Source organism: Salvelinus namaycush, chromosome 12, assembly GCF_016432855.1.
Source record: "Salvelinus namaycush isolate Seneca chromosome 12, SaNama_1.0, whole genome shotgun sequence".
Taxonomy (NCBI): domain Eukaryota; kingdom Metazoa; phylum Chordata; class Actinopteri; order Salmoniformes; family Salmonidae; genus Salvelinus; species Salvelinus namaycush.
In genome coordinates, this window is record NC_052318.1 from 36,540,890 (window position 1) to 36,555,552 (window position 14,663).

General features: G+C 40.7%; 1 protein-coding gene across 2 annotated transcripts; it reads right to left on the reverse strand.

The window, feature by feature from the left end:
- Positions 1–1,178: 1,178 nt before the first annotated feature.
- radx (RPA1 related single stranded DNA binding protein) lies at positions 1,179–11,207 on the reverse strand. 2 transcript variants are annotated; one of them, XM_039005664.1, is made up of 15 exons: positions 10,096–11,207; positions 9,868–10,010; positions 9,511–9,703; positions 9,250–9,358; positions 9,012–9,112; positions 8,786–8,905; positions 8,577–8,672; positions 7,368–7,535; positions 5,632–5,774; positions 5,300–5,445; positions 4,966–5,013; positions 4,727–4,854; positions 4,218–4,499; positions 2,349–2,531; positions 1,179–1,489 (listed from the first exon to the last, which is right to left on the reverse strand). In XM_039005664.1, exons 1-15 carry the CDS (start codon positions 10,724–10,726, stop codon positions 1,353–1,355), a joined length of 2,628 nt encoding a protein of 875 aa, XP_038861592.1. In that variant the 5' UTR covers positions 10,727–11,207; the 3' UTR covers positions 1,179–1,352. The 2 variants fall into 2 exon arrangements, with proteins under 2 accessions (XP_038861592.1, XP_038861591.1); XM_039005663.1 differs by having other exon boundaries at positions 5,300–5,448.
- Positions 11,208–14,663: the final 3,456 nt, after the last annotated feature.

Consider the following 14,663-nt stretch of genomic DNA (forward strand, 5'->3'; position numbering starts at 1 on the left):
TTCAAAGGTCTTACTCATCGCTACAGAGAGCATGATCACACAGTCGTCCAGAACGGCTGGTGCTCGCAAGCATGTTTCAGTGTTACTTGCCTCGAAGTGAGCATAGAAGTAAATTAGCTCGTCTGGTAAGTTCGTGTCACTGGGCAGCTCGCAGCTGTGCTTCCCTTTGTAGTCTAATAGTTTGCAAGCCCTGCCACATCTGATGAGCATCGGAGCCGGTGTAGTACGATTCAATCTTAGTCCTGTATTGACGCTTTGCCTGTTTGATGGTTCGTCGGAGGGCATAGCAAGATTTCTTATAGGCTTCCAGGTTAGTCCCGCTCCTTGAAAGCGGCAGCTCTACCCTTTAGCTCAGTGCGGATGTTGCCTGTAATCTATGGCTTCTGGTTGGGGTATATATGTACAGTCACTGGGGACGACATCATCGATAGTTGAGTCAAGCCCTGTCTTCCTGATCATCGTCTGCCTGGGGCGCTGTGCTGTAGGCAGTAAACTGACACCTGCCTTCTCTGTAACCTAAACCAAGTATACATCAGTCTCTCTCTTATCTTAGTGGACCTTGCTCACTAGCTTTGCATTTGTTTAGTCCAAGTTTACCTGTGAATGCAAGCCTGGAAAAAGAATACAGCATATTGTTGATTTGACACATGATTTTGTTTGTGATATTGCAGTGTTGTAATCCAACACATCATGATCTGTCTTCATTAGTTTCAGCCAGTGTGCTATCGAAAGTGTAAGAGGAAATGTTCTAGCAGGATTTAAAATTAGCTGTGTCAACAAACGCATGAAATGTCAATACACTACTGCTGCCATAACAGTGCACAAGATAATACATGACACTGTAGGCTTGAAACACCAAAGTTCAAGCAAAATAATTTAGGAAATTCCTACGTTTACAGCATCACAAGTTGGAAAGTTCAGCCTAATGTGAAACCAGTTTAGTAACCACACTATAGCTCAAATGTTTAAACTATATCCTGTTTCAGGATGTTTAACAGAACTCAACTATTTTACCGTCTGCATAGTTCCAGAGCCCATGTTACCGTCTGCATAGTACTTTTTTCCAGAGCCCATGTAGCTTGTCTTTACGCTATGGCATAAATAAACATTAAGCATGTGAATGTGGAAGACGATTTGACAAATATTTAAGTAAAAAAAGTTTACGAATCCTCTTTAAAATGTGATTATTTTATTTGTTGTAGAAATTATACGTGTTTTTTCGAAACCCCCAGTTTTAAAAAAATCTACAAAAATATTTCCAGTATTTAACAAAATGTGTCTGGCTAATCATGTTAACAAAGAACACATTCATTTCAGATTTGTCAGACAAAACACATACTGTGGTCCAATATCTATACCAAAGCAATGTCAGTCATTCTATACACCTTGGAGATGATAACCTCCACTTTCTCTCCTCCCAGATGACAGAGGTCAAGGATACACACAAGATGGGTGTCTTTCAGCTCCTCAGCAGTTGCTAAAATCTCCTCTGAAAGATAAAAAGAAAAACCAGCATATACAAATTAACTTCAGAATATTTAAAATTGTTGGAAACATTATGTATGCAAACCTCCCAAAAACAGTGTCTACATTCTACACTGAGTATACAAACCATTAACTCCTTAACTGACCAGGTGAAAGTTATTGATGTCACTTGTTAAATCCACTTCAAATCAGTGTAGATGAAGGGGAGGAGACAAGTTAGAAGTATTTAAGCCTTGACAATTGAGACATGGATTGTGTATGTGTGCAATTCAGAGGGTGAATGGGCAAGACAAAATATTTAAGTGCTTTTGAACGGGGTATGGTAGTAGCCGTCAAGAACTGCTGTTTGGTTTTTCATGCTCAACAGTTTCTTGTGTGTATCAAGAAGGGTCCACCACCCAAAGGACATCCAGCCAACTTGACACGACTGTGGGAACCATTGGAGTCAACATGGACCAGCAACTCAATACTAGGAAGAAGTTCCTAATGTTTGAGTATACTCAGTGTATGTAATTAATAAATGCCTAATATTATACGTTGACAATCTACCATATCAATTGTTTGATTTGACCCTGTACTGTACCATGTAATCAATACTCAGTCTAGCCTAAAATGGACAGCGCATTTGATTTGCCATAACTGCTTTCTTAAGTGGACTCAAGTTTTAGAGTTGAAAGCCCCATTTGGAGGTCAACATTAGGAAATTTGATATTGTAAATATGCATGTGAGCAGGTCAAGAACCACAAATAGCACTCCTTAAATAGCCTGGAGTTTTACCTTAGCTAAAAGCACTGCCCCATGACTTGCTCTCAGGGGTGTGTTTAACCTTCACCCTCCCCTCCCACTCTACCCGGTGTGTTACCTGGTTCAGGGAGAGCAACCTCACTCTGGCTCAGGGGGTCTGCGAGAGGGCAGATGAAGCCTGCAGACAGGCAGGACAGAAGTGTGTTGTCATGGGGGTCTTGAGTTAGACCTAAGGACCTGGGGTCCCCAGATGACATCACAGGAACAAAGGCAGCATCGATGGCCATCTGCTGGTTTATACCTGCCAGAGAGAGAGACATGTTAGTGTGTGTGTACATTTTACAGTAAAACAATGCAATTCGTTTTTTTGTGTGTACTTGTTAGCCCTTTTTGTGACGGTCGAGAGCCGTGCGTCCTCCGAAACACGACCCTGCCAAGCCGCATTGCTTCTTGACACACTGCTCGCTTAACACGGAAGCCAGCCACACCAATGTGTCAGAGGAAACACCGTATAACTGGCGACAGAAGTCAGCTTGCAGGCACCCAGCCCGTCGCTAGAGGGGACAAGGAAATCCCAGCCAGCCAAACCCTCCCCTAACCTAGACGACGCTGAGCCAATTGTGTGCCGCCTCATGGGTCTCCCGGTCACGGCCGGCTGTTGCACAGCCTGGGATCGAACCCGATGCAGTGTCTTAAACCGCTGCGCCACACGGAAGGCCCTGAAATTAAACAAGTAATTTTTTAAAAAACACTAAGGATGTATACTTTTATTTTATTTTAAAATCAGGGGTGAAAGTAGATTACATTTTTTCCCGGTATAGGACCTCGCATGTGCACATATTTTTGATGAGTCTAATAGTAAAGACATGTCACCTGTATTACCTTTTAACAGTGGTGGAAAAGTACCCAATTGTCATACTTGAGTAATTTTCTATTAAGGTAAGTCACCCAGTGAAATACTACTTGAGTAAAAGGTCTAAAAGTATTTCGTTTTAAATATACTTAAGTATCAAAAGTAAATGTATTGGATAAAATATACTTAAGTATCAAAAGTACAAAATCATTTCAAATTCCTTATTAAGTAAACCAGATGGAGCCATATTATTGCTTTTTAAATTTACGGATAACCAGGGTCACAGCTCAACACTTAGACATAAATTACAAATGAAGCATGTGTGTTTAGTGAGTCCGCCAGATCAAAGGCAGTAGGGATGTTGTCTTTTAGCGTATGACTTGGACCCTTTTCATGTTACATATTTAATGCTTAGGACGAGTACTTTTGGGTGTCAGGGAAAATGCATGGAGTAAAAAGTTAATTGTTTTAGTTAGGAATATAGTAAAGTAAAAGTTGTAAAAAATAAATAGTAAAGTACAGATACCCCAAAAAACAACTTAAGTACTTTACACCACTGCCTTTTAATGGGCCATGAACACAACCAGGCATGATGTTTTTATCTGATTGTCAAACAAATCACATCCACATACGTTGGTCCACTAAAATAATTCCAGCATCTAAAACTGTACTGTGCACCCGACATTTGATGAATGGAAAGAGATATCTATTAAAACACTCCAAAAATGATGATATTCGGCAATTGTCTTTGGAGAGACTTGCAGCCTGAATTGATTGTGTCCGCTTGCATCACGGTCCCGGCAAATAATCTCTGCCTAGCAAAAATGTTGCGTTTACCTCAAACCACACCGCATTTTGGAGCTATACCACCGGGTTTTAAGTCCATTCACTCATTTCTCATGCGGCTGACAGGCGCCAACAATAAATGGTACAATAGCCTAAAGTTTTCATATTTGATTTAATTATTGTGATAGGCTCATGTTTTACCAGTACGCCGTACCGGCACTATTTATTTTGCCGGTACTCTGTACCGGACCGGCTTACCTTCACCCCTGAGAACAATAAAAATCACAGATTAACTCCAATCATATGAAAGAAATGACAAACAAATGATTTACATGAGCTCTACATTACCTAATATTGTGATTTTATAGTATCCTTTGCAGGTTACTGGTGAGAGGGTGTCTGTGGTTTGCTCTGGAGTCCACCTAGCAGCATGTAGGTTACTCTGCTGCAGCAGAAGGGTCTTGTCGTCAAATCTGAATCTCTGAGAAAGGCTCTCTGAGTACACACCACCAGGATGTAAATATTCTAACACTTCTTGTCTCTGCTTTGGCCACGAGCTGCTTTCCCACGATGTCCTATCACAGTCTGCAACTGCTCTCTCTCCAGTAGCGCCTTCACTCTGTGGAATATCTTAGAAACAAAATAATATAGGCCTATCAATGTCACTAGCCTTGTAACATCCCACATGAATGATGCAATGGCAAGTAGTTTCCATGGTTTCCAGACAAACAGCATAGTTAATATCTCTGGCTAGCCCCCACACTTCACTAGCCATGCTTAACCCATAAAGAGAGGAATACAAGTTAGGCCACAAAGATAAGTTGTGAGATTATGTTAATGTGGCAAAACACTCATACCTGGTGGACCTAGTTGTCCACTGGCTCTAGTTTGGTCAGTTCTTTTTTCTAGTGGACCAACTTCCTCGGTTTCAGAATCACTCTCCTCTTCACCTAGCTCCTCTTCTGTTAAGCCATGGCCAGCCTCTCTGTGAACAGACAAAGCGCTCACCATAACCTGAGCTACTCAGTGGGTCCCTGATGGGCATAGAGAAATTATTACAGTGACCTGGGATGGTTGAGGATAGTTGATTCATTACCTTTTCTCTTGCATCCTGGCACGAGTAATGTAGCATCGCTTCATCACTCTAAAAGACAACAAAAAATTCTAAAACATTCAAGTGAAAATATGCTAATCTAATTTCCAATGCCATAGTAAAGGGGAGTTATAAGTACAATTTTGAATGTTTAATAGCCTACCCTTGTTTTAGGGTAGCCATACTAAACAAGTGGACCGTGGTCCAGATTCGGACCCAGAACGGGGTCAACAGACCGCAGGCCCCGATGAGATTATTATAATTTAACACACATCAAAAAATGTAAAAATATGCAGAATTGCGCAATTTCTCTCCGCTCCACTTGGAGATTACTCACCTCTTCTTGGCTTGTTTTCTTTTCCGTCTGCTGGGTGAGCTCTGCACACTAGAGGGCGTTGTTTCCCTGTTTATCAGCATCTGAGTCACTTCTACAGTCCTCTGATCACTGGGTGGGTCAGATACAGCCACAACAGACTGAACCATCTGCTGGAGAGAATCAGGCATTACATTATAAACTTGCCTGACCAATGACAATACCTATAAAGTTCTGTACAGGCAACTGGTGTTTTTTTATCTTGCAATTCGTCCTGTTTATCTTTCTTGTAAAAAACCAACGCATCTACTAAGTGTGAAATTACATGAAGTCTGTTATACATCTATGAAGCCTACCTGGTCTGACAGAGTCTCCTCTGGCAATGTCACATACTGCACAGCCATGATCTGTCCTTGGATTGCCAGCCGCTTGTGCTCACGATAATGCAGACCCTCCATCTCACTCTTCAAGTCATTTGCAGCAACTAGAGGAACTTGAGCTGAGATGGGAAATACAGTGCATTTGGAAAGTACCCCTTGACTTTTTCCACATTTTGTTGTTACAGCCTTATTCTAAAAATGATTAAATAAGAACATTTCCTCAATCTACGCACAATACCCCATAATAAAAAAGCAAAAACAAGTTTTAGCAAATGTATTAAATAAAAAACAGAAACACCTTATTTACATAAGTATTGAGTCTCGAAATTGAGCGCAGGTGCATCGTTTCCATTGATCGTCCTTGATGTTTCTACAACTTGGAGTCCACCTCTGGTAAACTCAATTGATTAGACATGGCTTGGAAAGGTACACACCTGTCTATATAAAAGGTCCCACAGTTGACAGTACATGTCAGGGCAAAAACCAAGCCATGAGGTCGAAGGAATTGTCCGTATAGCTTCGAGACAGGATTATGTTGAGGCACAGATCTGGGGAATGGTACCAACATAAATTCTCAGCATTGAAGGTCTCCAACAACACAGTGGCCTCCATCATTATTAAATGGAAGAAGTTTGGAACCACCAAGACTCTTCCTAGGAGCTGGCCGCCCAGCCAAACTGAGCAATCGGGGGAGAAGGGCCTTGGTCAGGGAGGTAACAAAGAACCCGATGGTCACTAACAGAGCTCCAGAGTTCCTCTGGAGATGGGAGAACATTCCAGAAGGACAACCATCTCTACAGCACTCCACCAATCAGGCCTTTATGGTAGACTGGCCAGACAGAAGCCACTCCTCAGTAAAAAGGCACATGACAGCCCTCTTGGAGTTTGCCAAAAAGCACCTAAAGGACTCTGACCATTAGAAACAAGATTCTCTGTTCTGATGAAACCAAGATTGAACTCTTTGGCCTGAATGCCAAGCTTCACCTGGCACCATCCTTACGGTGAAGCATGGTTGTGGCAGCATGCTGTGGGGATGTTTTTCAGCAGTAGGGACTTGGAGACTCGTCAGGATCGAGGGAAAGATGAACGGAGCAAAGAATAGAGAGATCCTTGATGAAAACCTGCACCAGATCACTCAGGACCTCAGACTGGAGCGAAAGTTCACCTTCCAACAGGACAACGACCCTAAGCACACAGCCAAGACAACGCAGGAGTGGCTTTGGGAAAATGTCCTTGAGTGGCCCAGCCAGAGCCCGGACTTGAACCCGATCAAACATCTCTGGAGACCTGAAAATAGCTGTACAGCAACACTCCCCATCCAACCTGACAGAACTTGAGAGGATCTGCAGAGAAGAATGGGAGAAACTCCCCAAAACAGACATGCCAAGCTTGTAGCGTCATACCCAAGAAGACTCGAGGCTGTAATCGTTGCCAAAGGTGCTTCAACAAAGTACTGAGTAAAGGGTCTGTATACTTATGTAAATATATTTCAGATTTTTAATACATTGCAAAAAAATCAATTTTAGAATAAGTCTAACGTAACAAAATGTTGAAAAGTCATGAGGCTGAATAGTTTGCAAATGCACTATAATTATGAAAACAATTTAAATGGTGATGTCTGCTGTAGTTAAACAAGCATACAAACAAAACAGTGGTGCATATTACAGACAGATGTAGATCTTTCCTTCTTGAAAAAGGTTCACCTCTTTTACCTGAGCCATCTGCCACAGACTGTGTGAAGATAAGAGGGGCGTGAGGGAAGCAGTAATGGCCACCAACAGCAGTCTTCTTCAGCATGACACTGTCCTTCAGAGTCTTGGTCCATTGGATGAAGCTCTTCACCCTGGGGTCTGACACGTAGGGCTGGCCCTTGTGATACCCTGAGGGAAAACTACATCTGATCAAGTATAACAACTACATACTATATCTTAACAAAGTTGCAGTGCGTTTCTCCATATATTCCTTTTTAAATAGAGGAGTTTTACTGTTGATCTTTTCTGTTTCACAATGTTTTGCATTTGTTTGATAAGCAGTTGTGGGAAAAGTACCCAATTTTCATACTTGAGTAAAAGACTCAAATAATAAGCGCGCCACCACTTAACACTGCCAAGAGAGATGAGGTTCTCTTAATGACCACAGCTTGGTGCAGGTCTGTGTAAGTGTTCAAATCACCATGTCAGACCACTAAAGCATACAGTAGTGATAACGGAAAATGTATCATTTAAAAAAATGTATCAAATGTAAAAGAAAATGACTCAACTAAAAGTCACCCAGTAAAATGCTACTTCAGTACAAATCTAAAAGTATTTGGTTTTAAATATACTTAAATATCAAAAGAAAGTATAAATCATTTAAAATGTCTTATTAAGCAAACCAGACAATATATATATTTTTTTACATTTACGGATAGCCAAGGTCACAGTTCAACACTCAGACATAATTTACAAACTAAGCATTTGTGTTTAGTGAGTCTGCCAGATCAGAGGCATTAGGGATGACCAGGGATGTACTCTTGATAAGTGTGTGAATTAGACAATTTTCCTGTCCTGCTAAGCATTCAAAAAGTTACAAGTACTTTTGGGTGTCAGGGAAAATGTAAGGAGTAAAAAGTACATTATTTTCTTTAAGAATGTAGTAGAGTAAAAGTTTATAAAGAGTAAAGTACAGATACCCCAAAAAACGACTTAAGTACTTTACACCACTGTATATAAGGGACAATTCTTGTGTGTTTATTATATATTGTATTACCGTGTCTGCTATTTTATTAGTATGTTTTACTTTTATTAATCTACATGTATTCTGTACTGTTGAGGAAGACAAGTAAGCATTTCACTGTACTGTCGTCACATCCACTGTATTTTGTGCATGTGACAAACTTTGATATGATCTTTTGTTTCTTTGCAAATGACAGCAGCACTTACCTGTAGTGAATATCTGTGTCTCACAGCTGCTGGTGAGGTAAGGCAGTGAGTCTTGCTCTTGACACTTCCTCATCTGAGTGCAGACCAGGTATGTCACTGCATTGGGAAGAGGGGAGGGTGCAGAGCAGGGAGAAAATAAGTACATTTAGGAGAATTCTGTTGCAGTTTATCTATGGAATTGTTGGTATTATACTAACGGTCATATTTACTTGGGTATAGCCCATTGAATATTTCTGGTTGTGAAGAAGCAAAAATCTCCAAAATGAAAGGAATATTGGATGTTCCATCCACTGCATGGACCCAGCGGTAAGTCCAGTATTTTTCTGGGTCTGCAAAAAAATGAATAAATTATGGGCATTTGTGTTACACTTTCACATGGAATTACCTAATAGTGAGAAATAAGTGAGTAGTTCAAGTGTAATGAGCAACTCTTACCTGTGTTCCCCTTACTCTTTATTCTCTCCACCCGACTCACAAAAGTTACCAAGCCAATGACATCACATGCAGAATTGCTGGCCAAGCTGTCCAGTTCTGATCTAGAAGAAAAACATTTTATAAGTAGTTCAGGCAGATTATAAAGACTGCTTAGTAATGTTGGAAATGTTACCCAGGGAAAGGCCTTTGTTTTTACATAAAATCTAATTTCAACTCCATAATGTGGTTCTGAACTTACCTAATGGCGAACTGGTAGGAAACCTCAGGCAAGCCCCATTGAGGTGGCACACTCTTGGCTGGAACCACAGTAAGGACTGCAGTGGGATTCCGTGGATTCAGACAAATTTCTGCAAGGCAAGCAAAGTCAAAATTCATACTAAAATGAACAGTTTGCAAAGAATCAGACAGAATGTTCTCTCAAAATGACTACTCAGGTGTGCTGCCTGGCAACATACTGGTAATGTTGATTTACTAAGTTGTGAATGACTTGGTTCAGTACCTACTGAGTGAAAACTCTTCATTCTGTGGTTGTCTATGTGAGGTCGTGACCTGTTCTGATAGCTCTGCTTGAGGGTGTAGTTTTGGAGATAGAGCACAGTTCCAACATTCAGTCTCTGGTACCATTCTGGGCACAGCTCATTCCACAGGACAAGGGACATGGTGCCACTCTGGTCTGCAACCTCAAAGTAGGCCTGGAGAATAGAGAATTAAACATACAATCCTGATGAGACACTTCATACAGAATACTGACAACATTCGAAGAGACATGAATTATAGTGTCAGGGTTCAGTAGAGAAGAGACAGTGTATTGGTCAATGGTATGGTACAGATACTTGATTATATGTTTATGCCTCACCTGGTACGGGTAATAAATCTTGAGTCCAGGTTTTCCATAATACCGAAGTCTGGATTTATGAATCACCCTCACTATCAGGGGGAGAGGTCGAAACATGCATCCGAGTAATGACTCTAGATCACACAGGAGGGTCATCTTTGACACTGTTGAAAACAAAATATCTTATCACGATTTCTGTTGGAGATTGTGGTTTCTCACAAAAGTCAGCAACTTAAATTCACATCTTACCATCCAGCACCACATCTGATGGGGGGACATCTGGAACCCATAGTCTGCCTTCAGGGTCCTCGTTATTCCAAAGAGACAGGTAATGCTTGCGGCCCACCTGCAGGGGTGAATCACTTTGCAATGCCACAATGTTCCCAAAGTCATCCTTTGAAATCATGGGGAGGGAATCCAAGTCCTTAATCTTGCGCAACACATAAGACTCCTTTGAACCATGTTCAATCTTCTCGATGCAAACACAACCCTGACCCAATCTTCTCTCATTGTAAACAAATGAGCACTGGGTGATGTTGATATCAATTCCACTACGAATAATGTTTTTGTGGATCAGATGATTTAAACTACAGTCAAGAATGCACTTGGCCTGCCAGACTCCATCAGTCACTATCATGTCATAGCTGTAGTTGTCAAGAGGTTGTTGTTTTACAACATTTTGTTGTTCTGTCAAATATCTCTGAAGTTCAATGACAGCTACAGCATCAGTTTTATCAATTTTAAGTGTACGTGTTTTTGCAGTAAAGAACTGTTCCAAAGTAGAATGTAAGAAAGAATTCTGATTATTGTCAGTCAATGGATCGGAACAAGCCGATATGGTCTGAACTTCTTCGGGCATCATTAATGCGCAACAGGCCATGCATTGGGGGAAATGGGTTTGTTTACAACTACCTACCTACCTTAAATGTATGCCTTGGCTAACGATGTAGTTAGCTAGCTAACTTTAGCTCTGTAAACAAAGATTGTTAACAGCCGTTTGCTAACTAGCTGACAACGCAAACAAGCGTTAACCATCAACCTAGTGCTAGCTGTATCAGTCTTGCCACATCCAATAATATAGCTAGCTTTCTCTTGCAAAAAAACGCTAGTAGCTAACTTTAGATATTTAGCTAGCTAACTAACGCGTTAGCATGCTAATGACGTTACTGATGAACAAGAATGAACAGTTTCCGTTTTATGACTAGCTAGCTAGTTTTGTACTTACAAAAGACGATAAAATCACGATAAATTGGTTGGAAACATTGTAGCTAGCTAGTTACAGCATCTTAGAGAGTTCCGCTTTTGCTTCGGCGGCAGTGGATTTGAATTTTGGAAGCGGTTATTCTACACATCAACGTGGTGCTGGCATGCCCCACTGACGCACACAGTGCTTTGTGTATCACTTATATTATGAAGGAGAAAATAATCTTCAATTGCACATTAACCCATTCATGTCCATAACGTAAATGTATAATTTACACTTGTTCTCTGAGTTTACTGATGGAAAAGGGTTTGTCTACAATGTGAGTTTTTTTATATTGTACAATATTGAACAAAAATAAACTCAAAATGTAACAATTTCACAGATTTTACTGAGTTACAGTTCATGTGAGGAAATCAGTCAATTTAAGTAAATTAATTTGGCCCTAATCTATAGATTTCACATGATTGGGAATATATGCATCTGCTGGTCACAGATACCTTAAAAAAAACGTAGGGACGTGGATCAGAAAACCAGTCAGTATCTGGTGTGATCACCACCAATTGCCTCAGGCAGCGCAATACATCTCATTTGCATAGAGTTGATCTGGCTGTTGATTGTGGCCTGTGGAATGTTGTTACACTCATCGTCAATGGCTGTGCGAAGTTGCTGGATATTGGCAGAAATTGGAACACATGTCGATACAGAGCATCCCAAATGTGCTCAATGGGTGACATGTCTGGTGAGTATGCAGGCCATGGACGAACTGGGACATTTTCAGCTTCCAGGAATTGGGCACAGATCCTTGCGACATGAAGCCGTGCATTGCCATGCTGAAACATGAGGTGATGGCGGTGGATGAATGGCATGACAATAGGCCTCATGAGTTTGTTTACATGGTGCTTTCAAATTTACATCAATAAAAATCCATTGTGTTTGTAATATTCATATGTGTAAACATACTGAATTGTAATTGGATGCATTTTACCGCCATATCATACTGTGCTATGATTGGTTAAGACCACCCAAATGGTTAGGTGATGGTCAGTTTGATCCTGGTTGGCGATACGTGAACACGCCAGTTATAGCTAGCTAATAAAGAGCTACGTTAAGAAATATCCTGTAGTACTGCATTTTATTATTTTGTACAAAGCATGCAAAACAAGACATGGTGTCAGAGTAAAAGGTCTTAAAAGATGGATTTTTCTGGAGTTCCTTCACCTCGAATGGACTGGGAGTCTACAAACTTACCCGATGCATGGCGTAAGTTCAAACAGCATGTGGAGCTCATGTTCACGGGTCCTCTGAGGGAAAGAGGTGTTAGAATTGGTGTTTATTGCACTATAACCCAATGCTATATCACATGTGATATAATATTAGCAACTGTTAGCCTGGGTGTCTGTGTGTGTGTGTGCTGGAAGTAACAGTTAGCTCCAGATAAGTGTGCTGGGAAGCTGTGGTTAGCCTTGAGCGAGAACAGTGTGCTTTGTATGCAGGTGCAAATAGCTCAGACAATGTTGCAGAGCTGTCTGACCTCAGCCTCTGGGGTGAGGGAGCGTAATCTACACAGCAACAGCGCTGGGACACCAAAAAGCGCCAAGAGGCTGGGACTAGCCTGAGCGCCGGCGATAGGCTGAGCAAAGTTTAAACCACGCTCAGCCTCTGCTGTGACAGGCCAACAAGTAAACAGCTGTTCTTATACGTCTGTCACCGTATAAGAACAGCTGTTTACTTACATCCTGCCAGTTCTCTGTTCTATCCTGCGAGGTGATACAGAGAACCCGTATATACGAAAATTGCATTTACCATTTATCGCTTGAGTTTAATAAAAATACTTAAAGTATATTCGGTGACTCTGAATCACATTTTGTCCTGATACCAGATTGAATTGACGCAAATCCCTTATATGGTGACCCCGACGTGATCTGGTGAAGGACCTCGCTGGACATTGGAGTGCCAGCCAATTGACCATTGCTGTCGTCAGATGGGTGTCTCACAACTCCAGACCGGTCAACTAAAAAGGTAAGCAGAAACCTATTGTGGAAATACTAAAGTTCTGCACATTGGCATTATCCAAATTTAGTGTTGTGAGACACCTGTTTGATGTAAGTAACCAAATTGTATTAGTTTATATTGGTAAAAAATCATAAGGAAGACATAGTGGTGAATGCAATTTTGACTGGCCAGGTATTCTATGATATAACGAATAAATGTGATGTACTGGGTGAGATGCCAGTGTGAATGAATAAGGGTGAGATGCCCAAATGGGCTATATGTCCAAAGTATGAGTGAGGGTGGGGATTAATGCAACAGTGAATGAAGTGTATTAAGGTGAGATGCCAAGTTTGTATGAAGTAAGCTGAGACCTTACTGGCGTGAATGAAGATTTGTGAGACTCAAATCGTATGTATGAAATACACTTGATATTCAGTCGGTTGGCCCTGAATGTATACAATTTATACACTCCCTATTGTGTGTGACTGTGATTAATTTGAATACATATTTGATAAAATGTCTTATATTAGGGATTGTTAATTAAATTTAGTAATAAGTACTATAGTTGAGTAGTTTTTAATTAAAGAGAGCAACAGTGTGAATGTATATCCATATGTAAACGCATATCCTGATTTGAACTGTACTAATCTATTTGATAAAATTACTAAACCTGTATATTCAACATTTGACAATAATTGCCAAATCCGTATATTTAACCACAACGTTGAATTTAGCATTGGGTATTATACGGGAACGGGATACAATTTGTACTTTCCCCACCGGGTGTGGCCGTAATAAATTATACAGAGAATGGACAGAAGAGGGCCGTATTGCCGTGCCCAACGGGCTCCCAGTCAACGGGGAGAATGCTGGTGACATAACGAAAAACATAAAACCAATTCGGAGTAGAGAGAATAAGGAGAATCCTCGCTGGGGGAAAGCTTGGACCTTTGAATTGTAATATTTTCTGGGAATTGTCTCGGTGCCGGAGTTTGCGAATACAGACAATTATAATAATATGCTTGTTGGCGGGGAAACTCAATCATTTCGATAGCGTTGGTGGTTCAGCGGTAAAGGTTTTGCCTTCAACGCGGGAGACTGGGGTTCGTATCTCAGCCTTGACATCGATAGACTAAAATTCATTCTGATTGTAATTCAAATATTTATAGGTTTTGCCTGGAAAGATACGGTTGTTAGTGTTTGTTCAAGATATGAACTGAACGTTTTAATAGTTTGTTTAGGTTGAATTGAGAGACTAATTCCTTCAAAATAATGGCGAGGCAATTTCTATGTAATACATTGTGTTTCCCAAATGATCTGCTGGAATAACCTATTGGGAATGGAGTCGTATTTTAAAAATGCTGTATCATAGAAGAGAAAGTTACCTAAACCTGATGAATTCTAAGGAATAACGGAGAGATACGATAAAGTTTTGTGTCATCAGGATGTTATATTTTTTATGAATCGACTGACATACGATATAAATTTAGCAAAGAACATGGTACGTTTAAATTTTGGGGTATAGAAAGTTGGGAAGTTCGGTTGGTTTTACTTTTTCGATAGAATTTAAAGCAGAACTCAATCTGAATAGGGGATATATCTTTGACAAGAGGCAGGTTGA